Source organism: Vulpes vulpes, unplaced genomic scaffold (assembly GCF_048418805.1).
Source record: "Vulpes vulpes isolate BD-2025 unplaced genomic scaffold, VulVul3 u000000714, whole genome shotgun sequence".
Classification (NCBI taxonomy): domain Eukaryota; kingdom Metazoa; phylum Chordata; class Mammalia; order Carnivora; family Canidae; genus Vulpes; species Vulpes vulpes.
Genome location: NW_027325749.1, coordinates 9390 through 37224, shown reverse-complemented (window position 1 = coordinate 37224; position 27835 = coordinate 9390). Strand labels below are relative to the sequence as shown.

Genomic DNA, 27835 nt, shown 5'->3' with positions numbered 1-27835 from the left:
TCCTCTTAATGTAAAAGGTTTTAAAATATCAGTTATTAGAATAAAAAATATTATATATTGTGATAGCTCTATTTTCTTTACCTATGTTTAAGTTGATATGAATAAAACCAACTGGAGTTGGCCTCACATTGTAAGAAACCATTTAATTTGCATTATGCACAGCAAGTAGCAGAAAAGACTCTTGAGTTGAAAAAAAGTTTTTAAGTTGCTTTTGAAAAAATAAAGAATTCTTATCTGCTAAACAAAAACCCCAGCTGTTTTATAGTAACAATATATTTTTGTAATTGTTTTCTTTGGAGAAAACTCCAGAGATAACTATTTTTGGAATGAACTTAGTGTCTGCTGTTTTTTCCAGCTTTTAAATTACATTATTATTTGACTAAACTTATCTTGATCTGCCTTTTAAACCATCTTTTCCAAAAATAAATAAATAAATAAATAAATAAATAAATAAATAAATAAATAAATTAAACCATCTTTTCCTTATAAATACCTGTTAGGGAAAAATTTATTGTGTAGGCCAAAATGTCACAATGTTGATTAGGCTCCCTCCAGGTATGCAAGTATGGAAAAAGAAAGCAGCCATGAGTATTTGATAAATCATACCAATACTTTGTTTTAAAAACATCAATATGCTAATTAAAATGCTATGATAAATAGCAAAAACGGTGATGTTATTCTCTTAATAAAATCTGTATTACAGAAGACATAAATTTGACAACCTATGACTCATAAAAAGAATCCTAAGTCCCCAGATATACCTGTAGTTGCAATTTTTATTTGCCATGATTGAAGTGTACATAAAGAATTTATTTTTATTGCATCATTTTATTGTTGAGGTAAAATTTGTAAACAGTGAAATCCATAGATCTTGTATGTATAATTTAACGGGTTTTGAAAAATGTGTATACCTATATAACCAATAATGTTAGAGAACATTTACATTACCTCCAAAAGTAGTTTTGTGGTCCCATATGGTCAGTTCCTACAGTTCTATGGTCATAGACAATCACCACTCTGACTTGAGTCATCAAAGATTAGCATTGCTAGTTCTTGAGTTTTATGAAGAACTCTTGTACCTGGCTTCTTTTGTGCAATATAATATTTTCAGGATTCACTGATGTTGTTCAATTCATCAGCAATTTGTTAATATTAATTATTGAATGGCATTTTATCTGGTTTATTGCCAGGTTTGGGGGGCTAGTATAAATAAACCACCATGAACTTTCTTTTACCAAGCCATTTTCTGGATATATACTTTCATTTCTATTGAGCAAATACCTAGAATTTGAAATTGTTGGGTCATAGGGTAGGTGTATCTGCAACTTTAGCACAAACTGCTCAAAGGTTTTCCATAATTGGTTATATTATTTTGCATTCCTACCAACAATGTATAAGAACTGTATTTTCTCTGAATCCTCACTAGCAGTTGGTGGTGTAGGTCTTTTTGTCATCTTAATGGATGTGAAATGACATCTTATTGTAGTTTTAATTTTCATTATCCTGTTGACTAATGAAGAACAATTTTGCGTGTTCTTATTGTGTCATTCTTATACATTCTGTTTGAGTGTGTTTCTTCAAGTGCTTCACCCATTTTTTTAATTGAATTGCCTTTCTTGTTATTTAGTTGTGTTCTTTTTTTTTTTTTTTTAATTTTTATTTATGATAGTCACAGAGAGAGAGAGAGAGAGAGAGAGGCAGAGACACAGGCAGAGGGAGAAGCAGGCTCCATGCACCGGGAGCCCGATATGGGATTCGATCCCGGGTCTCCAGGATCGCGCCCTGGGCCAAAGACAGGCGCCAAACCGCTGCGCCACCCAGGGATCCCTAGTTGTGTTCTTTATACATTAAGGATACAAGTCCTTTGTCAGATACATACATGGTGGATATTTTTTTCTGGTCTATGGCTCTCTGTTTAATTCTATTAGTTGTGTCCTTTCATGAGTAACAGTTTTTACTATGAAATTGTGAAAATCCAATTGATCAGTTATTTCTTTGGTGGTCAGTGGTTTTGTGTCCTAAAAATAGTTTTGCTGTCCCTAACATCTATCATATATTGTTTCTTTCTACTTGCTTTGAATTTTAGCTTTACATTTAGATCCTTGATTTACCTGAATTAATTTCTGCATATTAAGTGAGATTGGGATTGATTAAAGTTTTTAAAAATCATGGATATCTATTGTGCTAGCACTATTTGTTGAAAGGAATTTCCTTTCTCCTTTCTTTTATTCATACTTTCATTGGTTTTTCTGTATCCTTTGCTATCTACTTCATTGATATCTGCTCTTACTTTTATTAATTATTGTTTCTATTTCTTTTGAGTTAATATGCTTGTCTTTCCCAGTTTCTTCAAGTGGAAACCTAGACAATCGATTTGAAACCTTTTTCTCATATAAGCGTTTATTTCATGCTGTAAGTTTCCCTCCAAGCAACGCTTTAGCTATAATTCAAGAAATCTAATGTTGTATTTTCAACATCAATTTATTTTATAAAAATGCAAAATAGTCAAATACTATTCTTTGAATAAGTTATTTTCCAAGGTAAATATTCAGTCACATATTTGTTTGTTTTTTTAGATACTTGACTCTGTGACTTGTTATATTCACATATAATCTAATGGCACATTTCAGAGAAGAAAAGTATGAGGCAAGTCTATATTCATATGCAATTATATGCATAAATGCATAATTTGACTTCGGGCATAAAAATGACTTCCTTTAGAATAATATATGAGTATATTACATCAACTGAATTTATTAGATTTTTTTTTAAACAATTCAATATAAGAAGTAAGAGTATTCAAAGTGAAATTTTTTTAGTAGTTTACTCATCTATAAAATCCAAATGATGAATATTCTCAACTTTTAATATCAAATCACTAAAATTGCATCTTTTATTTCTCTCCTTCTCTCTTATTTTGTTCTCTGAATTGTTTTGGTGATGCATTATGAGGGAGGCTAAATATGCCTCAGAAAAGTTCACCTTTTTTGAAAAAGATTGACTATATCCCCAGGAAGGAGTACTAGTCAAGAAACAAAATAATGCATTCTGTGCAATGGTCTGTATTTTTATTTGCCAGTATTGCTCAGAGTAATGTAGCCACATTTCACCTGTCCAGAGCAGAAATGCCAAATAGCATTTCTGACTTCAATATTTATTACCCACAATATATTTGTCTCATATACATGCACATTATCTAAGAGTAATGTGGCTAAGCCCGTAGGTTGAACAGGAAATCAAACTTACAGTTTTATAGGGTTCCCATATGTGTCTTTTAGGCTAGAATGTATACATATACCACAGTTAAGGAATTAGAAGGTGTTATAGAAAGGTACTGAGATACATTGAAAGAGACTTGGGTTTTCATCTTGATGCTGCATTTGTGTATGTATTTGGTTTTGGATGAGTAAACTATCTCTCCATCTTTGCAATGAACCATTTTGGCCCCATAAATCTCTATGCTGCCTTCCATCTCCAGAATTTTAGGTCTGTGATACATACAAAACCATATCAGAATTTGGATAGGCTTAGCAGAAAGGTAACATCTGAAATATTTTGTTAGCATTCTTCAGCAGTGGTTGCTAATCCCCTTCCCAAACAGCATCACAAGGGAAATTGCTGTTCATAATCATTTCAGTGAATGCGTTATGGGGTTTATGGAAGAAAGGCATACAAGAGATTCGGATTTCATATATCTGGATATTTGGTTTCCCAGGAGCTTCATACTGTCAAACTAGCCTACACTTGCCTTGTGCTAAGATTTGTTAGTCATTATAATCATTTGGTTTCCAAATTCAGAGAATTAATAAGACTTCTCAAGTGACTATCAACTATATTTTTTTCGTACAGACTTTTAAAGACTTTTTTTCACTTTTAACCCAAAAGGCCAAGAGAAGTCTCTGAAAATTAAATAAATACTATTGATTTCAAAAGACCTTTGCCAATACAATGTTTTGGTTAATAATGCTTTTTATTATATTACATACTATAAATATACTCTTTTCAAAATGTGAGACTACAGATTATAGATTTACCTCACTCAGTTGTGATGGCTACGAAAATAAGCAACTGCCTTGCTGTGGGGAGCACCACTGACTGGCAGCTCCAGTTGCTCTTCAGATATACCACTGAGTTTGCATTGAGGTGCTGCTTTCCTTGGGCAGCTCCCCACTAACGTGCCAGCCATTCCTGTGAATATGGGGTTCCTCTAACACACAAGTTGGGACTCTATGTTCTCCGAACTGCATTGCACTGAGGCTCTTCCTTCCTCTTCTCCTTTCCAAGGTGTCAGGACTACCTTGTGTTCTGAAGCCTATACTGACAGTTCCTGCTCCTTCTACTGTTTTTCTCTAAAAGGTTTCCTTCTTTTCCCCCTAATAAATGTCTTGCATGTTTAATCTTGTCTTGGCAAAAACATCTTGAAGGAACGGAAGTGACATAAATTTTTGTATAAGTCAGCCCTCGAGTATAATCAACAAAGCCAATCCTCAGAGTCAATACAATCAGCCAAATTAGACTTCATTTTTGTTGGAAAGCATGGCTCTCTTTTCCAATTTACATAAACATGGTAATATGAATTTTCAGGATATAAGATAAACTATGGACTATACCTCATAAAAGATTACTGAAAGTGGTCAATTCAAGATTAAAATTATATAAAAACTAATATAATTAATATTAATGTAACTAATGTAATAAAGCTTTTGGAAGATTATAAAAGCAATAATAAATTTATATATTATTACGTATTACTTAATTTTAATAATGCATAATATGAATAGCTAATATTATAATTTATTTATGATGCAGAAGATGCTAAAGTGCATAGTATTCCTTGAGTAAATCAGTATACATGCATAAGTAGACTATGATATTAAGCTTGTAGGAAAAATTTAAAAAGAATGTGAAAAGTCAGAAATGATTCCAGTAATTTTTTAAAATGGTAAGATTAAGCTTTTCCTATGTATTAACAAAAGAAAGAACCATATACTGCTAAAAACTAATTGATCCAGCAGCTACTATTTTTATTGTTTTGTATTACTGATAGAATATGATAAATATTACATAATTTATAAAATAAACTAAGTGAATGTACTTGAAGATTTAATTACATATACATATAATATAAATACATATGTGAAAATGTATATTTTTCATCATATAATTTGACAAAATATATACATATACAAATGTACATGCATATACACAAAATACATATACAAAATATGTATACATGAAATGTATATACATTTCATCATATTTTGACAAGATAGGTTCTTAATTATATTGCCTTCTGTGTACTTATACCAAGTTTAAATGGTATCACATTAAATTTGCATCTGTAGGTTTTATTTGTTATAATTAGAGGGTACGGTACTTGTTCTTTGGTTGTTTGGAGGTACCTTTCATTCCACCTAATCACTCATTCTGTGGATGATATTGAGAGAAATGGAAAGAAATGTTCATGCTTATATAAAAAATAATCCATATTCAGCCTTTGTTTTCTTTCATATGATCTATTTGCTTTGCTTATATATTCTTTAGTAATTAAGTCTTTTATTTTTTATTTTATTTATGATAGTCACACACACACACACAGAGAGAGAGAGAGGCAGAGACATAGGCAGAGGGAGAAGCAGGCTCCATGCACCAAGAGCCCGAAGTAGGATTCGATCCCGGGTCTCCAGGCTCGCGCCCTGGGCCAAAGGCAGGCGCTAAACAGCTGCGCCACCCAGGGATCCCAGTAATTAAGTCTTTAATAATAATTTAAGAATGCCATGATTAAAGTTTATAAAGAAAAATCATCATTCTAATTAACCATGTTCTACAACATACTTGATTTTGTATTATCCTGACAAGTACCAAAATACCCAATTTTTCCATATTTGCCTACAATTAATATAAGACACAGGAAGACAGGACACTTTAAGGTAAATCTGATTTAATTACTCATTAAATGAGGTTCCCCAATAACATTATTTGTAATTGCCCCATAGTTTGTTGCCTTGGAAGTTGTTATCCTTTGGAACAATGTACCATAGAGAGATTCCTAATGGCCAAGGGTATGATTTATGGTGGGAAATGGGATATTGTGAAGGAGATGAAAAATAGAATCGACTTGATGTTAAGAATGCAACTGCATGTTGGGAGTATGAGAAATTAATTCCTTCAAAACTTGGTTTCCTTATACCCCTTAAAAATCCTCCTGTGCCTCTCTCATCCCAAGGCTGTGCATGCGTCAGGCTGAAGATTGCTGACTTTGCATTCCTTTCGCAAGTATTGCTGGCTCTTAACTCTTCTTGTATAAAAATTCTGGAGCTATCACTGGCCTAATTGCTGTAAACATTTGAGCTTGTAAATCCATAGTACAGTCAGAGAAGGCAGGAGGAGAAAAAGAGAAAAAAAATTAAGAGGAAACAAGAAAAAGGAAAGATACAAATCTCTATAGAGGGAAAGAGATCACACACACATACACACAAGGATGAAGAGGGTGCATCAATTAAGAAAATAGATATGATGGTAGTTTTTAAAAGTATCTGGTTAAGGGGGTCCTAGGTGACTCCATTGGCTAAGCATCTGACTCTTAATTTCAGCTCAGGTCATGATCCCAGGGTCATGAGATAAACCCCATGTTGGGCTCTGCACTGGACTTTGTGCTGGGCTTGAAGCTTGCTTAAGATTCTCTCTCTCCTTCTCTAAAAAATAAAATAAGTACTTGGTTAAGATAACAGTTTTGCATTTTTTAAAAGATATTTTTTTTTTAAGAGAGAGCAAGGGAAGAGGCAGAAGGACAGAGAAAGAGAATCTCAAGCAGACTCCATGCTGATTGCAGACCCAACCCAGGTCTTGATCTCACAACCCTGAGATCATGACCTGAGCTGAAGTCAAGAGTGGGATGCTTAACCAACTGCCACCGAGGTGCCCCTGAGATAACTCTTTTATATTTTGGTGTAAATATTAGGGTGAGTGGTAACTTCTCTTTGAAATATCCATTGATTCAGTTGTTTCCAAAGAGAGGGTACATTGGAATTGACAAAGGAAGTTTAAAAAATGGAGTCCAATCCTTTTCTAGACGTACTGAAACAGAATTTCTGGGATAGAATTCAGGAGGCACTTGAATGACCTATTTGTATGTATTATTATATCGTCACAGGACAACTTCCAGTTCCAGGAAATAGGAAACACCATGTGGGGACACTGAGGGAAGATGACAAAGAAGAGGAAAAAAAATTTTTTTTAAATCCCCAGGAGTTAGAAAATGAAGAAATAATAGAACTTGTATTTGTGGGCATATTTTAGAAGAAGAAACCAAGAAGAGGACTCAAGAAGGGACTGAGGCCTCCCCCGATTTCTGATTTTTGAGGAACAGAGAAGAGAAAAGTTGAATGTGTACGCTAGGGTGCTGGAATGAGGGGGTGAGCAGGGAACAGTGCACAAGGGTCTGGAAGCATAGTAGTCAAAATCAGGAGGAAAGTGTGAGATAAGCTGTGCTAACAGCAGATTTTGTCCATTTCATTAACAGGCCCCAACCTAGGTGGCTCTCAAGAGTCTACGTCTCCTCTTTCTAAGTCTCAGTGTAGAGAGGTCACCTGGATCCAGCCCTCCCTTTTTCCCACCTAAAGTCACTGCTTCTCGTATTTTTCTCCATTCTATCCACCTCTCACTCCCAGACACCACCTATCTTCTCATAATTTTCCTTCTCTCTTTTCAGACTTCTTCCCAGTTTCAATCCCCATCCATGTCTGTCTGCTAAGCTTTCTATTTGCATGATGAGTCTTGTTTTTTTCATAATCTACAAAGATCCCTTAATTGGAGAATGCATTGCTCACCGGGAAGAGCATTGGCAATAAGCACTGAGATAGCAAGTACATTTTCCCGTTTATCACTCTAAAAAATGGAAGTAATCAATACCTGAGTGAATATAGATTCCAAAATACTTTCACTAATGAAACTCTGACACCTTCACTTCTTAACCTCTTCCACAATCTACAAGTGCTGGGAAATTCCTGTTATTTAGCCAACTTCTCTCCTGTCACAGACCAGGCCTATGCCCACCGTTCCACTATAAATGAGGTTGGAAAATATTTGTACCATTTTTTTTTTTGTATAATAACCTCTCATTTGATACCTAGAAATTGCAGTTAACTTTTTCCCTAGATGTTTATTATTTCTACAGATTCTAGCATAAATTTCAACATTTCTTCACAAAGGGACATGCCACCCCACACTCCCTTTAAGTCCAGCTTTACTGTCTACATGGGAAGTGCCACACAGCAGTTTTCCCCAAGGCCATTCTTGATTTCAGGTGACAAAACACAGGCTACCTGCTGTGGGTATATTGACTCACGCCTGTTATTTCTTCGTGAGTCCAGGTCTGCAATCGCTTCCTCTGTATGTCTCCCTCTTCGGAAACTAAATGTTCAGAAAAGATATCTAAATTGATCTGAGGCTGTTTTCCTCAGCACAAGTGATTTCTCAAAACTCTATGCCACTATTCTTCATTCCAGTTATTAAAATTCATAGCAGCAAACTCTGTGAACATTGGATCCATGTGGGTTGGAGGTAAATTTAGGCCTTAATAGAGGATGTCACTCACAAGGCAAGATAATTTAAAGATGGTCTCTTTGCATTTGAATTTTAAAGTACTACAGCAGGAAGAAAGAAATGTTGCCAGTGTAAATTTATGTATAGATATGGCGTCTGAAAAGTATCTTTAGAATCAACATATGGATCCCAGAGATCCTATAATAAGCTTGGATAAGGAAAGATCACTTATTTTTATCTCAGTTTATTTTTAAAGATGATTTTATACATTTTAATATACCCAGGAGCCAAAACTACATTTCCACAAGAGAAAGACATGTTTGGTCATCCAAAAACTTGAAGCCAAGTACCTGCCCCCAAAAGTTATACGACTATGTCATTTGACCATCTGGGAAAACAATATTAAATGGATAAATTGCAAACAGTGGCCATGATCTGCAAAAGTAATCTTTTTATTGTAGTTGCATCCTGTCTCCCACATGGGATGGGATGGCAGTAACACTACAAAGGTGATTTTGGCACCTATAGGTGTAGAACATCCAGTTAAGTTTAAATGTTTACTTGCTATATATTTTTTGCTAAATCTAGCAACTCTATTATAGTGGTAATTCTTTTTTCTTATGTGCCTCATTTCATTTGGCAGCAGGTAGAGAACTGGAGACTTTCACTAGAACCAGAAAATTTATTTATTATACCTCTATTTTTAATAAATTTTCTTCATTTCCTCCCTAGGCCTTTCATCCTCAATAGCCATAAAGTGCAGCAAAACCAAACCAAACAGAACATGGTGAAATTCATTAATGGTGTTTTAATTTCACTTTTGTCTGTGCTTATCTATATAAATAATGTGCATTATTATAATGATTTTAGCAAGACAAGCTGTTCAGCCTATTTACAAAGCCTTACTAGGGCAGCAGAAGGTGTCCTGCCTCCCAATCTAGATTCCCGGACATTCTCTGTTAAATGTCTTATGTTTTTAAATAAATTTAGAAATCTACGTACTAGTGCTCCTGTTAACTAAGCCAGGGAAGCCAACTCTTCAGGTCAAGGAGGAGCTTCAGCATCCGGTTTCGTATTTATGTGAAATTTGCATCAGGAACCAAGGGGGAAAAGCCTGGGTGAAGGTCGGGGAGACGGAGGGAGGGAATGAGACAGTGCTGGGTGAGGGCTGGGAGGAGCCGAAGCAGCAAGCGTGTCATTTGGGAGAGGTTCTTTAGGAAGGAGAAAGGCACCGGGCCTCTGTGGCCCTGGATACACGCCAGGGAGCAGCTGTGTAAGTGGGGCCTTTGCTTGGGCTCCCAGGCTAACGTGGGTTCCAAATTCTTTTGTCTTTCTGATGTTAATTTTACTTGCCTCCTTCTCATTCTAATCTTTGTCCTACCGTTCTTTCCCCCCTTTGGAACTGATCACTTGTTCACCACACACAGATCTAGATTTCTCTGTGATCACTGGGGGAGACAGTGATTGCCAAGGGAGGATGGGCATGGGATTTCACAGGGCAGCCGTTCAACCAGAGTTCTGTGATATTTTTATCTCTAGCATAATTTATTCTGGCTACAGTATTTGGAAGCAAGTATCTTCAATTTTATTTTTAAGTCTTAAGTTTGATGTGTGATGATATAGTTTCTTTCTTGTAAGTATATCAAAAACATTTCCTATTGGGTTTAAAAGCCAAAATGATCTGCCAAAGCGCCAATGATAGGCAAAATCCGGGCTCTGGAAAAAAATGATTGGGGCTCTCTTTACCCTCCCACGTATTTACTCATTTGGCAGGCCCTTCCCTGACCTCAAATACCCGAGCCTGATTCCCTCATATTGCATTCTGTCTTCCCACCAGGGTACTCTGTCCAGCTTTTCACCTTTTTCTCCTTCCTGTCAATTCTTTTGTTCATTCAGTTATATATTAGTTCATCTTGCAAATAATTATCATCCATCATGCACTTGGCTCTCCTGGGTGCTGAAGTGCTGCAGTGAATGTCCTTGCCCCCACGTGTACATGGGGGTGGGAGACAAATAATGCATAAGTAATATAATGTGTATGTATATAAATATATATAAATATTTAAATATAAAACATAAGTATATAATGTTAGCTGGAGATAGATACCATTAAGAAAAGTCAATCAAAGTATGAAGAGAGAGGTTCTATTAGTTATGCTGTCATGAAAGGCCTATTTGATAGGATGATATTTAAGTAGCAACCTAATTAAAATGAAGGAATAAGCCAGGCAGATAACTAGGGTGGAGAGTTCTGGGCAGAGGGAAGAGCAAGAAAGGCAGTGTGGGAGCAGGTGAGATCCCAGTGGTAGCCAGGGGCCTGGTCATACATGCCTTTAAGGACTTTGGGACTCCTTTATATATATATGTGTATATATATATATATATATACATATATATATAAATTTATTTTTTATTGGTGTTCAATTTGCCAACATATAGAATAACGCCCAGTGCTCATCCCATCAAGTGCCCCCCTCAGTGCCCGTCACCCAGTCACCCCCACCCCCCTCACCTCCCCTTCCACCCCCCCTAGTTCATTTGGGACTCCTTTTGGAGTGAAGGACGACTCTGTAGGGTTTTAGATGCAGGAAAATAACAAGGTAAAACTGCTATTGTGAGACACTTAAGTAGCACTTCCCAAACATACCGGTTGTTTCCATGCACCTGAGGCTTTGCACATACTGTTTTGTCTGCCCTCAAATGTTCTCTCTCAACCCATCTCCCTGCCCCCATTGTGTTCTTATGCCACAGCGCTTACGCCACATTCCTTTTTTTTTTCTTTTTAATTTTTTTTATTTATTTATGATAGTCACAGAGAGAGAGAGAGAAAGGCAGAGACACAGGCGGAGGAAGAAGCAGGCTCCATGCACCGGGAGCCTGATGTGGGATTCGATCCCGGGTCTCCAGGATCGTGCCCTGGGCCAAAGGCAGGCGCCAAACCGCTGCGCCACCCAGGGATCCCTTGCCACATTCCTTATAAAATGCTCTAATCTTTTTTAGAAGACTATCTCTTTCGATTGTGAAGCTGCAGATGATGTCCTCAGGCATTGTCCCCCGAAGTTAGAACAATGCATGTAGCCCTGCCCTTATCAGAGCGTTGAGTGGATACATCAATGATATGGAGTGGATAAATAAATAATAAACACTTCAGATTCTTGTTTGACTAAGACAGTTCCACATTAAAAAATACCTTTAACTCTGAAGATTGGTTTAATAATATATAGCATGAACTTGGCTTTTATGTATTTTTCTAAAAAGTCTCTAAAAGCTAACTAGAGTCAACAGCCTGTTTTACTATGTTTCGTTTTCTAAAATTTTTTTCTTGACACTCTATAGACTTCTGTCAACCAGTGCTATTAAAATAGGAGCCTGCTTAAATGGTATCATTCCTACCTTGTTTTTTCTTGTTGAAATCTGTGGGTGTGCCAGACACTGTGGGTTAGTACTGGACCACAACCCCTCTCTTTCACATGCTCTACTGTTTCCAGAGAGACCAGAAGCACTTTCCCAGAACCCCTTGAGGGTTAGGTTTCCGACAGGTGCTGCGGGGGGTGGGGAGGCACTAGAGCAAAATTAAAAGGCCGCAGGAAGAGAGACAGCCTCCTGCTTCTGGCTATGGTAGTGGGAGATAACTTCAGGTTCCTCCACGGTGGTCTTGGATCCAGCAGCCCCAGGAAGAGCTGCTCCAAGAGTTGGTACAGCACAGAGCCAGCTTCATCTGTAGCCCGGGTGAGGGAGCAGGGCAGCCCCTTCTCAGCTGCAGTGCCTGAATCTCCACCAGGCTTAGCGATGAGTCCAAGTCCCTGGTTCCGGCTCCACGGTGATGAAGGTGGCTTCCTGGTTTTGGGGTAACATCTCATCTCTGCTCTTCCAACAGGTTCCTTATAAATTCCCTGCATTAAATCCCCTTTTGTTGGAAATACTTGAAATAGGTTCTGTGTTCCTCAGTGGATGCTGACTGATAACGGAAGGAGGAGACTGCATTTCTACATTCACAGGTGTTGACCAAAACGTAGGCTGGAAGTCATTCTCCCTACCCTAGTTTCTAAATACATATGCTGTCCAATCATTCAAAATGATGCATTTTTAGGCTCAACAGAATTCTTGTCATTTCCAGGTTTTTGACAGTTTTTTTTTGTTGTTGGTTTGTTTTTACTTAATTAGGAGACGACAAAATCTTCTGTTACCCCACAGAACCCAGCATGGTGCTGACTCAGAATCACATGTACAAAAATATACCTATTGAACTGAAGGTAGGTTCATACAAAAGAAACTATAATCCACAAAGCTAAAAAATATGGATAAATACTTGGATGTATGTCATGATCAATCTGTATTGGGGGCCTAAGAAAGGGTGGTGATAACCTTGACTTTGCCGGCTTTCGTGTTGTCTGTCGTCTGTGGGAGGACTAAGATGATGTGCAGACTTTACTTGTCTCATTCACATAAATACGCCAGTTTAGTAGGTGAGTGTCTTACTCAGCCATGGAGTTTGAAGTGACCCACCACCTCTTCAGTGAGTGCAGCTCTGCTGATAACTCTCTGGCAGGGGGTGAGGGGGTGGTTGTAGAATGTAAGGAGCATTTGGGTTCTTTGAGAAATACTCAACTACTTTGGAAATGTGCAAAAGCTAATTGTCTAATTAGCAGGCGTCAGCAAAACAGGCATTTTTCCAGGCCAAGCAGATTGTAGATGTAATGGGGTGCAGGGTTAAGGGTGGGGTGGGGGTGGGGGTGTAAAAAGTCTTCAATATAATGAAAAGGAATTTGGACTTGATCTTACTATGAAGTGTTAGCTATATGGCTGAAAAGGGGAGTTTAAAATGTGACCTGCTGACCCTTAGTACTATCCACCTGGGTATTTTTCTTTTTCTTTTTTTTTTTTAAAGTAAATAATCTAAAAGATAACGTGTATCCACCAGGTAGACATAGCCAGTTACTAGTAATAAATTTGAGGAGTATAATATTAAAAAATTGAATTCACGTGCCAAAAATGGGGCCATTTCAAAAAAAGTTGTAGAGCCAGGATTTCTGAATTCAACCAAGGCTTTCAGATTTTAAAAATTGGTATGTCCAATTTCCTTTGCCTCATTATCTGAAGGACATGTACTATGAATTTTGCAAATGGGAGTCACCATCTGATTTGATAGAAACAGTGATCATCGCTGCAATTTTCCTTCATATCTTAACTAGCTGTAATTTATGGGACATTTGGGAGGAGTACAGAATCTCAGACTGGGATTAGAACAGTGCTAAACAGAAATGGAGAGATGGATAAAAGAGACAGCATGAGAAAAGAATAAAAAAGACAAGTCGATCCACATGTTGTGGAAAGAGCAATGGGGAGAGTGGAAGAAGAGCCTAAAGATCTCAACCTAAAGGGAGTGGGATTTATAGGGTTCTGAGGGTATAGGAAGGAGGACGGGGGCTAAGTGCTTTCAATGCCTTGCTATCCTACAAGCCTGTAACGGGTTTTGACAGCTCTCTAGCAGAAGGGAGCCCTCTGTTACTGGGTTGGTTAGTCACAGTTTTCTATGCTTTATTCAAGCTCAGCCTCCTTTGTTTCTTCTCAGGAGTCTACTGCACAGTTTCAGGGAGGTTTTCCACCTGCCAAAGCTCCAAGCAAGGACAATAGATTTTTATGAAATTCAGAGAGGCATAATAGGGAGGATTACTTTAAAAGACTAGAAAAGTCTGCTGAAACACAGAGATTTCTCCTGGTATATGAGCTGCCTATAACCTCTAATTTCAAGGGTTAGTAATTCTAATGTTAACAAATCACAGTTCTAAGTAGGGAGACTACAGCAGGCTTGTACTAGTGGAAAATTTGGTTTCAAGATGAAGGCATTGCTAGTAATGACAAGATGAGCACTGAAACATTTAAACATGAATCTTTTTGATCTTGATGTGGAAAGCTATTCAGAGTCCCAGCAAATGAGCTGCTTGCTACGTCTTTTTGTTGACACCCAAGTATCCAGATCTGCATTCTATCTAGATCTAATTACTGCGGACTCTGTGAGAAAAGGTGGCTTATCCTTTTTTCACCTCCTTGAGTCTCATCTTGTTCTTTTTTGGGCCTTATTTGGTCAAGATCATGGCAGGATTCTATTTGAATTTATTTTTCTCTTGAAAGCTTCTTTGGAGCACTCTAGTCAATCTCTCTAATTCACTTTTGAATTAATGTGAAGCTTTGTTTAAGCCACAAGAAAGTGATCATTTCAACCTAGGATGTATTTTGAGTGGCAGTAGAATTTATAAACTGTTAGTAATGGGGATTGATTTTTCTCAGGCAAGGAAGGGAATGTAAAGAAGTTTCTTTTATAATAAAAGCTTAGCTAGAAAAGATTTTTACCAGTGTAGTTGCAGTTCTCTTCCATATGTAATGGTATTTACATCTAAATGTTTAAAGAGAGCTACTTTGGGAATTCCACTAATTAGTAGTCAACAATGAATTGCAATTAGATTTATTACCTCCTTTGTGTGACTAGTGCATGCCAGCCGTATGTTTTGTGTGTAAGTCATCACTCCTAATGCGCCTGAAAATGCTTGTTCCCTTTAGTAGATAAAGTGCTAATTTCTTACACCATTAGTATATGCATTCCCAGGATCCTACAACCAGATTTTGGAAAAGCATCCTACATTCTAGCCATCATCAACTAAGCACTATGAATTGTGCTAAGATACAGTTTTCATCTTCATCATTCTCTTCACCTCATCATTTATTTTTTGAGGGTTCCTTGTTTATTACTGTGAATTAGTAATACTTTATGTACTCTATCATCAAACTGTCACAAGTATTCCAGTAGGTGGTGAATTTTAACATTTTGTAGTGGTTCATCTGGACCAATTCACTTACCAAAGAAGCTGTCAGCGAAATATGATATGTGTGTGTAAATATCCATATTTTATAGAATATATATATTTTTTATATATCCACTTTAGGAGTGCTATTCATATCTAGAAATTGATCAGTTTATAATTTATCCTGGTGTATGGTGTGGAGAAGTATTCAATTTTATCTTTTTACCATTTGTTATTTGGTTGTCTCACACTTATTAGAAGTTCTTTGTCTTTCTGATTTCCTATGATGCCTTTATTATATATTGAGATTTCATATTCCTTTTGGTTTATATCCTCATATACTAAATTGTTTCACTCATCTGCCTATTTATTCATCAATACTGTACTGTTTTATTTATAGACTTTATAACATGTTTTATAATTTGGTCTGGTTACCTCTCCCACATTGTTTTTCTTTCACAAGGCTTTCCTTTTCACTCATTTTAACAATTAGGGTAACTAATGAACTTGTAACCTAAGAACAACATGATGGTATTTTATTAAGATTGTTTCAGATTTATAAATTTCAGGAAAATTGACATCTTTATGATGTTGAATACTCTAAGAACTCATCAGTGTCTTTCCATTCATTCTGGTTTACTTTTGTGTTTTTCTAAGAATGCTATAAAAGTTTACTCATATGAGTCTTGCACTTCTCTTTTTTAGTTGATGTTTAGATATATTATTTTTTGTAGAGTAAAATATAATCTGCTCTTCCTTTATTTCTTCTAACTAAATTTTGTTTGTATGCATAAAATCTATGAGTTTCTATATTTTGGTTTTATATTCTGCTACTTTATTTTATTAAGTTAATAACTTTTAGTAGTTTTAATCATGGATTCTTTTGGGATTTCCAGATATTTAGCTGTATCATCTGCAAATAGAGGTGTTTTTGCTTCTTCTTTCCTAATTTTATGTTTATATTTACTACCTCTAATCTGTGTTAACTGATACCCCAATTCATCATTAAATGATTGTAGAGATAGCAGATCATGTCTTTTCTCAAATTTTATCATGAAAACCTCTAGAGATTTTCTGTTATGTGAAGATACTGGCCTTGGGTTGAGGTATGTGAGTGTGTATATCTGCGCATGTGTGTGTGTGTGTGTCTGTATGTGTGTATGTGTGTGTTGTTAAAGAAACATACAATTGATGTTGTTACATCAATTCTTGTTTTATTGAGTTTTTTAAATGGAAGTTGAATTTTATCAAATTTTCATTAAAATCATATGATTTCTCCCTACCTCTTTTAATTAATATGATGAATGTATTAATGGTTTCACCTTATATTTTTGCAATAAACTTTAATTGGTCATGATATGTTGTTTACTAATATGTTTTTAAACTCTTCTTGCTAATCATTTATTTAAATTTTTGTGCCAATTTTCTAAAGGGAAATGTCTATAATTTTTGTGGAATTTTTAATATGTTTTGACATAAGTGTTAATCTGTTTCACAAAAAGAACTTGTAACTGTTCCTTTTTTCTTGGGTATAGAATAACTTAAGTAGCTTTGAGGATTACTCACCAGAAAAATCCAATAAAATTCCCTTATGAAGCTGGTTGGGCCTGGTACATTGTAGCTCGGGAGTTATTTTATAATTTTCTTAATCTGTTTATGATAAATCATCGATTTGGACTTTTTATCTCGATTGGGACCAATTTTGCTAAATTTTATTGTCCTGGAAGATTATGAATTTCTATTAGAATTTTAAACTTAATTTTATAGAATAAGTGAAGTTAACCAATCAATTTGATAGCTTTTTGTTTCTAGGTCATATTTTCAATATATCTTTACTTTTAAAATTCATAATAAACTGACATTTTTTAGTCCGTATTAAAGTCATGTATAGTGTTCAAATGTTTTTTTTTCCCCCTGAATCTCACACTGGCTTACTTGATTACATGGTTAACATTTTATTATTATTTTGAACTCATAGTTTGCTGAACTTAACCTACGAGGCATGAATTAAGTCCTCCCAGCAAACATTTTCCACTACTGGGACCCAGAGGGTACCATCAACTGAGACAGTGTGGACCCTTTAAGAAAGGCCTTGTTGCCCCCCAACAGAGAGTGTGCTAAGCAGACAACCTCTAGCTCCTGGCCGCTTTAGTCCTGCTCAGCTGTAAGAAGCTACCACACCTGAGATCACAAAGCAGGTAAAGTGGCCTGGCTATTGTAGCCCAACTCTTGATCCTCTGACAGGCAGTACTCACTCCAGCTCACCCCGCTGGGTTGGCTAGCCTTTGGGAGGCAGTCATGTCTACTCATTTTTACCCCTGACCCATCCTGCCCCCTCTTCCTTTCCTTTACAGGCATTGGTCCCTAATATAAAAGTCTCTCAATCTCTTAACCTCAGCGGTGCTCCTAACGAATCCAACTTGCAAAAGATCACTTTAAGTCAATATATTGGCAAAGATTTTTCATGACCTTGCAATTAACTCAGATATGAATCCCAGGCCCAAATGCAGGAAGAACTGTGGTTAGAAGTCCCAAGAGGAGACTACCATGATTACATTTCCCCCCATTATGAACCATGGTGGACACAGATTTTAAGTTCCCTTTGAAATTTTGCCTCAAGTAGGCATATTTTCTTCTATCCTACACTTTGATGGTTAAGTGTGGTTCTTTGTGGGGATCTCAGGTTTATTTCCCTTTCATCTCATTCTTTCAAAACCAAAGGCCAGTGTCACTGGCTGCCTCACAGACTGCCATTTAATGCCTCATGCCCTAGGATCTCAGATCTTTAGTTCCCATTTGGCTGAATTTAATCTTGAGAATTTTAAGTGGCCTAAGGGGAGAATGCTTCTCTTCATAGAGGACTTAGATGGTTCTATCAGATGCCTGAAGGAACTGCCAGTCACAAGCAGTGTAAACTGAGTCTTCAGTTTGGGGTGTTGGGACCTCATTGGAGCTCCACATGAGTGTGAGCTTGTGGTTTTGAATTCTCAGGAGGCACTTCCTCTACCCACTCCCTTTTACTAGCAAGGCTGAGATAGAACATTTTCTTACCAGCTCCCTTTGTGTTTATGTTTGCTTGATTTTTGACTTTACCCACTGAGAGTGTTTATCTGGCTACCACTTCCCGCATGATGAGAGGGCTTGGTTTTGTCTTTTCACCTTGTTATGTTTCATTAAACCAAGACTTCAGGGACGGACCCATGTCCTCAGAGGAACTGTAGTGCTAGCACATGCTCAGCTCTCAAGATTTCTGCTTTTTTGCGGTGTGGTTTTGAGCTTCTGAATTTTCTTAGCTTTCTCATTGACCAGGTAGGCATTGAAAGGGTACTTAAAAGGGAAGGTTTTTTTTTTTTTTTTTTCTGGATATTTGTTCTTTTATTATTATGAGGAAATGTTTTAGTTTTAAGGTAATTTAAACTGAGTCATGAGTTCTGAAAAGGAGGCATTAAAGGAAATAAATGCTAAAAGACATTGATAGAGATTTGAAACTATCTTGACATTAAGGCTTATTATTATTATTATTATTATTATTATTATTATTATTATAGCAGGTTCTGACTGTTCAGCTGTACCAAGAACGTTCCAGGAGAAAAACACAGATTCTGATCCAAAAGGATAGGTATGCAAATTAAGTTCTAAGAAAAATGTTGGTATTTTCTTTTTTTTTTTTTTAAACAGATTTTTTTTTTTAATTTTTTAATTTATTTATGATAGTCACAGAGAGAGAGAGAGAGGCAGAGACACAGGCAGAGGGAGAAGCAGGCTCCATGCACCAGGAGCCCGACGTGGGATTCGATCCTGGGTCTCCAGGATCGCGCCCTGGGCCAAAGGCAGGCGCCAAACCGCTGCGCCACCCAGGGATCCCAGTATTTTCTTAAGGAAAAAATGAATTACCCACAATCTGAGATGTGGTCCATCTTCAGGATCTGCGGCTGCAAACATTGCTAACAGCATTGTGCTGGCATGGATGACTGGGAGAAGGTAAAGGTCAGATTATAGGGTAGCTGAATAGTAGAGAAAATCATCTTTCAGATGACAAATTTATAGCTCAGAGAGATTCGATGGTCAGCATATAATCACAACGGATTGCGGTGCTATCTTGTGGCTACTTTGCTATAACAAGAAAATCTAGAAATGAGGTCAAATCAAACCTTATTTCTTTTAAAAAAAATTTTAAGGACAATGTGCACAGTGGATATCCATGCATATCCGCAGATATTATTATTATTAGCATGAAAGTTTTCATGATAGTCACAGGCATACAGACCTTGGATGGTGTTTGGAGTGGAGCTGCTAGTGTGTGCAATACAGTGAGCGCTTTGTTTTGTATATACTGTGCTGATTTAGATTATCTCCAAACACAGTTTGGCAGCAGATGCATAGAGTTTACTTTAAGAGCATTACGTTATGAGGATGACTAACAACTATCTTTCGCAAATATTCTTGCTCCCAGGATTCCATTCTGAGTGAACTCTGGGTTAATAGTGAGAGCCAGTCTTGGTTGACTCTGCTCTTTTTTATGGCTTTTTTCAGTGCTATCTTGCTCCTCACTCTTGCCATATGTCTCAGCAAGTGCTATAATAGGGATGATGGGCGATGTGTGTGTGATATCTTGGCTAAAATGAAAGCCTAGAATATATTCTGCAAAAAGCAACAGTGACAACACTTTGGGCATAAGCAAAGGTGACAGATGTTGTTAGGAGAAGGGCCATATTTTTCATGGATACAGAGCACCTTTCTCTGGGGCCAACATTATGTTCCTTCCCAACACACCATGTGTCAATGACTCCAAATGCTCCTTCTGCCACAGAATAACAGAAGCACTGATCCTTGAGGCTGTAATCACTGTTGCTGTAATTGCTCTTGTTACCGTACGCTTCGTACCATCTAGTGTTTTCCTTCCTGATGGGTAAGAGCGTTCACAGCCACGTAGAGGTTCTGTTCTATGCTGCTTCCAAAATCTTGTGTATATGTGCTGAGTCCCTGATCTCCCACTTCAAGATCACTGGGCTGAACAGGGGCGGCCCTGCGTGATGTAGGTCTTGAAATGGCCCTGACACAAAACCTCTGAATTGGATTATTGTCCATCGTTGCTGCCCTTCTCTAAGGATGAGAGGGCAGCTCTGATTAATTCAGATTCATTTCTTTAGTCTCACTGAGTTTCTTGGAAGGATTTAAATTCCCTTATCTTTTTCTACTAATTTTCCATATATTTTAAATGTTTTTAAGGGAAAGACGATCTATACTGTATTTCAGACTTCGTGCATCCGGCTACACTCACGAGGTGTCCCTTTGTAATGCACCCTGGAGAGGTGTACCTGGCAGAACAAGGCTCGCTGCCCTCAGGACCTGCCTCACCTTCCCTCCTGGCCAACAGACCAGTCGGTAGGTCCACTAAGTCAAGGAGAGTCCTCTGCGCCTTCCAAGAAGTGGACTGTTTTAAGTTTGGGGATTTACGTAATATATTCGTTCTAGCAAGCCCGCTCCCCTGAGCCTTTGGTCCCTTTCCACGCTTTGTCAGGGCAGTTCTGGTAGTGTTAGTCATTTGATGGGAGCCAACACTTTTCCAAGTGTCTAAGAACCTTATCAGCCGTGCTTCAGGACTGGCACTCGTGCCAACACACTAGATTTTGTTTCACAGGAGAGTACCTCCATATTGATAAGTTTTGTTTAATTCAGTTTTGCATTTTGCCACTAATTATTTCATCCGGCATCATTAGCGCCCTTCCCAAGTACACCTTCCTGGTTTTAGCTGGTAAAGCCAAAGCCCAGAGCAACTTTGAGTAAAATCTGAGTAAAAGAAACAGTATAGGGAAGAGAAAGGAGATGTGGAAGAGTTAGATCCCTGGTAGTTTCAGGAAGAGTGTTACTAGTATCTCAGCCAGAACGTATTGTTCTCTTCTCTCCATGTCTACGACATGTCGCCTGAACCCCTGTTTCTAATCGGTTTAAAGTTTCTGGGTTACAGGTAGTTGTGTATGCAGTTGTACCTGTACCCCAACTCAATGGTACATTTTTGGGGAATAGTCAGTCATTCTCTGTTGGACCTCACAGAGTGAACTTATATGTAGTATTTAATAATTTTTTAAAGATGTGTTTGGTGATATGCATCAGGGTTGGCAGGAGAAAACCTATAGCAATTCCTTTCATAAAGATGAAATATTCTCGGGATCCCTGGGTGGCGCAGCGGTTTGGCACCTGCCTTTGGCCCAGGGCGGGATCCTGGAGACCCGGGATCGAATCCCACATCGGGCTCCCTGCATGGAGCCTTCTTCTCCCTCTGCCTGTCTCTGCCTCTCTCTCTCTCTCTCTCTCTCTCTCTCTCCGTGACTATCATAAAAAAAAAAGATGAAATAATAAAGTTTACTGAAATAAACTTTAGAGCCATGCCCAGAGAAAAACAAAATGCGCATAGTGAATTTCCTTCTCTAGTGTGGCAGAAAAGAAATAACTGCCACCCAAAGAATATCAGTAGAGTAGAAAACAAACAGGAATGAAGCTTTAACAATATATCAAACGTTTAAGGAGGTTTTTTTTTAATTGTTAAAAGGCAGAGGGGAATAACATAAATGAAACCAATTCTCTTCATAATATAAATCTTCCTTAAGGCATGAGGTGAACGCTTTTAATAGTTTGCTTTTTTTCATAGTTGGTTGCTTTTACAATCTAATTAAAAATTATTCTTTGTACAAATATTCTGTCTGTGATGTTTAATCTACCCATCTCTCAGAGCAAGGTACTGAGGTAGAGAGTTAGTAGACAACTTACCAAAAACCTAAGAGGAGAACTATTACTAAGCCCAAGTGAAAGGAGAGTTCATTGTGTGTTTGCTACAGCAGGCTCACTACTTGATAGGACTCCAGAGCTTGCCACAGCTCTCCAAGCAGTCGTTGAGTCTTGAACAAATTGCTGTGGAATTGCATCTTCCCTCTAGCATCAAGGAGAAACCAGAAGAAGGGCCCCGTGCTCTATCACGTATACCAGGATCAGTGTACTTATTTGGCATGCAATCCATATTTATTGAATAAATCAATATTCTCCTTGTTTTTATGACAATATTCATGTTATATACATGGTTACCATATTATTTAACATTTTATCTCAGTACATTACTGAAATTTCTAATTTGAGTTCAAAATAGAGACATAGTAGGTCGTGGAGATTATCAAAGGTTGGAATAGTTTAGCTTAACTAAACTTAAACATGCTTCTGTTTAGCTGAACGCATTTGAAAAGATCTCTGTAAGGCTCATGAGTATTCTTCAGTGAAGACTCAGTGAAGGATATCTGTTAATAATGACTCAAAAAAAGTGTTCAGATAAAGTCCACATTTTGTCACATTTGGGTTTTACTTTTTTTTTTTTTTTTTTTTTTTTTTTACATTTGGGTTTTAAATTGTTAGGTATATTCTCAGGTCTGCTCTAACCTGAGGACTCGCAGTTAACTCCTTGGTGCTCATCCATCGAGCTCCACAAACCCCAGTTCCCTCTTCTCTCAGGAGGCCTGGCTTTCCCTGCATGGCCCACAGGAGGCCGGTGTGTGTCTCCAGGACGGAACTAAACTTCTCTGTGTTGTGAATAATGGAGGAAGCAAATGATACACAACTGAAACAAGTTTCCTTTTTTTTTTTTTTGTTATAGGTTTAAATCATGATGTGACCGTTTTCAGTCCCTCCCTATCATTTTCCCCATTTTATAAGCAGGCATCTCTTTCCAGCTTCTACCTCTCTATGAGAACCTTGTCAACGTAAGGCGCTACGATACGTCTATATACACATTTCCAATCTCCGTCCTAGCCTGGCAGTTTTGGTGCTACTGACCTATTTTATAGATAAGAAAACGAGGTTTAAAGAAGCTCACAGGTGCAACTGGAATCTTTGCTTCTCTCTGGCTCCGTGTTCCTTCCTGAATTCTGAGCCGGCAGACTAGATCCTCGGTGATGAGCGGATGACTGCTTCAGTGGTACACTCTTTTCCACCTTTTGGCTCCAGCTCAGTCCTGTTTATCCCTTTGGATCAATCAGCAGGAGAAGAAGCCTCTTTCTTATATGGGCTTTGGTTTCACTCACATTTGACTCATTTATTTGTTCTCCTTAAAGAACTTTTAAAAAAAAAACTGATGATTTTACTGCTTGAAAGAAGCATATATTCCAGAATAGGGGCAGCTTTGGGTTTCAAATTCTCAGCAGCAATCCTCACCCTCCCTGAGGGAATTTTGGGTTCGTAAGCTGTGAACTTCCAAATTTGAACCCAAGAATCAGGCATATTTCTCACCTTGTCCTGAGCGACACTCTCTTCCTCCCCCTCCTCCTACCCTGGCGTGGCCCTGCATACCTTACAGCACAGAGGGCAGAGGAGAGCTTGGGCTCTCTGGAAGGAGGTGCTTCTGGAAGACGGAAGGGTGGAGCTGAGTCAAGCATGGGTTGCTCTCCCAAATTTGTAATTCATATAAACCATTTAGTCTGCACAGGGGTAGAGTGAGTTGAGGCACAGAGAGGAGCCAATAGTTACTTTAACTGGGCTTTCTTTTCTCATCAGGCAAGGGGAAGCCGTCCTACAGTAAGAGAGCCGATGTAAGAGCTTTGACGGAGCTGTCTATAATCTCAATTTCAAGTATCCTTCTGAGACCACCACCTCCTCTCTGCCCAGCACACTCGCTTTGATACCCTGGCTTCGTAGTAGAACCTACTATTCCTCATCTCGCTTTCCCATCTCCATCTCTCCAGATGGTGTCAGCTAGACTATGATTTTATTTTTAAAAAAATTTTTTTTTAATTTTTATTTATTTACGATAGTCACAGAGAGAGAGAGAGAGAGGCAGAGACACAGGCAGAGGGAGAAGCAGGCTCCATGCACCGGGAGCCCGACGTGGGATTCGATCCCGGGTCTCCAGGATCGCGCCCTGGGCCAAAGGCAGGCGCCAAACCGCTGCGCCACCCAGGGATCCCCTAGACTATGATTTTAAATACTAATCCTGAGGTGCCTTCTACATGGCTTATCAAGGGATCTCTGTAAGGTTAAGCCCTGGTTGCCATGACTGTAACCAGCTCTATAATACTGTGACTTAATGTAAGAAACTCTTATACAGTTGAAGCCTTCGCATAATGGGTCAAATACTCAGAAGACTACTTGTACTAAGGAAAACCCATATTTGGGCCAACAACTTCATTGCAGGATTGTTAACCAGTTGGCATTTGAGATAGGTAACCAGAATCAACTTGCTTCCCTTGAGTTGGACATGGGTGACCTTACAGCTTCAATTCAATGCACACTCTTTAGGCTTAGTGGTTGAGGACTAGCAGATTGCCTGAGATTTTTGGCTCTTTGGTCAAAAAGCACCAGTGTTGGGGCATCTGGGTGGCTCAGTCGGTTGGGTGTCTGACTCTTGGTTTCAGCTTAGGTCATGATCTCAGGGTTGTGAGATCGAGCTCTGAGTCCGGCTTTGCACTCAGTGGGAAGTCTGCTTGAGATTTTCTCCCTCTCCCTCTGCCTCTGCCCCCACTCTGTTTTCTCTCTCTCATCAGTCAGTCAATCAATCATCAATCATTTTTTAAAAAAAGCATCAGTGTTTTGGCAGAAAGGATACTCATCTAGCCACTAACTCCCCAGGTGTTTATCTATTGATGAGCATAATGAAGCCTCCAGTTGTGTCTCTAACTTGGTCTGTCCTCATTCATGTTAGCCTCCTGTAGACCACTGATAGAGCCTCAGTGTAGAAGCCTGAATGTCTCATTGTTGGAAATTGGAAGTAAAATCTCTATCGACCTAAGAAGTAACTCTTCTCTCAATGACATATGACCTCATAACTGGAGTTTTAGCTATTTAATATAATAACAAAATAGATAAGAATGTCAGGAGGTGGTGTGAGGAACAAATATATGAACATATTTGTAGAGGAGAGACCCAGGAGGAAGGTTTAAACTTCTAACTTTCCATACCCTAAACTTATATAAATTGACTATATATATATATATATATATATATATATATATGATTTGTTGAGTCCCTTATTATATGCCAAGTACTTGCATTATTTTATGACCCTTCGTAGGCCTATGAAATAGGGAATATTATTATCTTGTTCAATAGGTGAGAAATCTGAGGCTTCAGATGTTAAATAAAGAACTCGCCCAGGTGATCCAGCGAGTAAGTACCGAAGCCCTGTTGGCTCTACCCACTCGTTCCAGAGGTCAGTGGAGATGCTACAGAGATTAGGTGATGGGAAGGGCACCCCTGGGGCTGTGCAAAGAGTCCTTTCACCGCCTCCATTGCCCTGGGCAAAGAGAAGGGTGGACTTAAATCCCCCTCATTTTATTCTCTATCAAACAGCCTCAGGTTACAGGTAGTCTCTATTTTTGATGCTCCAAGGCTCTTGAAGGAAAGGCAGCACTAGGAAAGGGAAGATCATTTTTTTGTTGCTTCTGTTTAGTGTTCGTCTGGGTTTTAGGGCAGTGCCAGATTGACTTATGTTCTTTCTTGGGATGAAAAAAAGAAAACAATTTTTATTTAAAAGGGAAAGATTCTTGAAGTCTGTGGGAAATGAATGGGATTAAAGAAGGTTACTTTTTTTTTTTCTCTTTTGACATTTTCTGCTATGTTGACATTTTTCTGTGGTGTTTGGTAGAGGGTGAGACCTTTTCTGTTTTGCTTTATTTATATTTGCCTTAAACCAATCAAGGTCTTTGTTTTAAGCCATTTCCATTTCTTTTCCTTTTCTGCTTTGTAGGGCATGCCTTTCCAAGAAAATACTAAACTGCTTTTATTTGGTTCAAGGTTAAAATACATTTATTGAAAAGATCTATGCTATTTTCCTGTCTTTAAAAAATTTACACTAGAAATAAATGAACATTTCTCTGGTTTAAAGGATTTTAAATATTTAGTTTCTGAAAAAGAGAAAAAAAAAAGACCACAATTATATGAACACTAAAGCCATGTTTATACAATACATGCAATTTTATTGAACTTGATTTTGGTAGGCAGAGTGAATAATTTAGGCCCAAACTCTCCTTTGGTATAAAGAAATATCAACATGCCATTTCATCAGGGAGCCCAAGTGAAGGCTTCCCAGCTCAGACTGTAAGGCTAGCATGCCACATTTTGGGAGTTCTTACATTAGTAAGTTGGTCCTAATGAGGACCATTTATGTAGATAATTGCTTGACTACACAATTTTTCTGGTTTAAGAGTCAGAATCATAGAATGTCAAGAATTAACATGACTATCAGCTGGCTTTAGCCTTCCTATTTTGTTAGATTTTTTTTGTTCTCTTTTTAAAAATAACATTATACATATTATAATAAAGAAAATATCCTGTTTGTTCACCCCCCCCCCCCTTGTATAAAGCCATTGACACCTATTTTAGCTTCCTAGACCTGCCATAACAAGGTGCCACAAACAGGGTGGCTTCAAACAACAAAGATTTTTTTCTGTCACAGTTTAGGAAGCCAAAGTCCAAGTCAAGTTGTCAGCCAGCTCGGTTTCTTCTAGACGTTCTGAGATGGAGGTATCTCTTCCATGTGCCTCTGGTGATTGCTAGCAATCCTTGGTGTTCTTGCCTTGTGGACACATAGCTCCAGTCTCTGCCTCTGTCTTTTTTTTTTTTTTTTTTTTTTTTTTTTAAAGATTTTTTATTTTATTTAGTCACAGAGAGAGAGAGAGGCAGAGACACAGGCAGAGGGAGAAGCAGGCTCCATGCACCGGGAGCCCGACGTGGGATTCGATCCCGGATCTCCAGGATCGCGCCCTGGGCCAAAGGCAGGCGCCAAACCGCTGCGCCACCCAGGGATCCCTCTGCCTCTGTCTTTACATGACATTCTCTCCTGTGAGTTTTTGTCCAAATTTTCCCTCCTTTTTTTTTTTTTTTAAAGATTTTATTTATTTATTCATGAGAGACACACAGAGAGAGAGGCAGAGACACAGGCAGAGGGAGAAGCAGGCTCCATGCAGGGAGCCCGACGTGGGACTTGATCCCAGGACTCCAGGATCACCGCCTGGACCAAAGGTGGGTGCCAAACCGCTGAGCCACCCAGGGATCCCAAATTTCCCTCTTCTTAAAAGGATACCAGTCATTGGGTTAAAGTTCTCTATAATCTAGGGTGGCCTCATTTTAACTAGATTATATCTACAAAGACACTATTTCCACATAAAGTCACACTCACAGGCACTGGGGTCAGGACATCAACATATCTTTTTGGGAGATCCATTCAGCCCACACTGGCTCCACTATGATATGTTAGAAGTAGGAGTCTGGTCCTAGAAGACAGAGTCCATGCTTGAGTGAATAGTCAATGAAATGTTATTTATTCATTAATTCCATCATTGTAAATCTTAAAGGACTGTTCAGAACATTTTATTTTCCTAGAACATTGACTTGAAATGACTCAGCTATAGATTGGTGTATGAAAATCTCATATTGGTTTCATATTATTGATATTTGCTATAATAAGATTTAAAAACTGGTGATTTTGGTGGTCTCGGTAGTTTGTATGCATTAAA

The 27835-nt window shown here is 38.1% G+C and overlaps 1 protein-coding gene across 1 annotated transcript in view; it reads left to right on the top strand.

Moving 5' to 3' along the window:
* LOC112912635 (IQ motif and ubiquitin-like domain-containing protein) overlaps positions 1–18964 on the top strand; it is an 83402-nt gene extending 64438 nt beyond the window's left edge. The window contains exons 15-16 of the mRNA XM_072745270.1: positions 12709–12797; positions 18893–18964. Of these exons, the coding sequence (XP_072601371.1) occupies positions 12709–12756 (48 nt within the window). The 3' untranslated portion in view covers positions 12757–12797; positions 18893–18964. The remainder of the gene's footprint in view (positions 1–12708; positions 12798–18892) is intronic.
* Positions 18965–27835: the final 8871 nt, after the last annotated feature.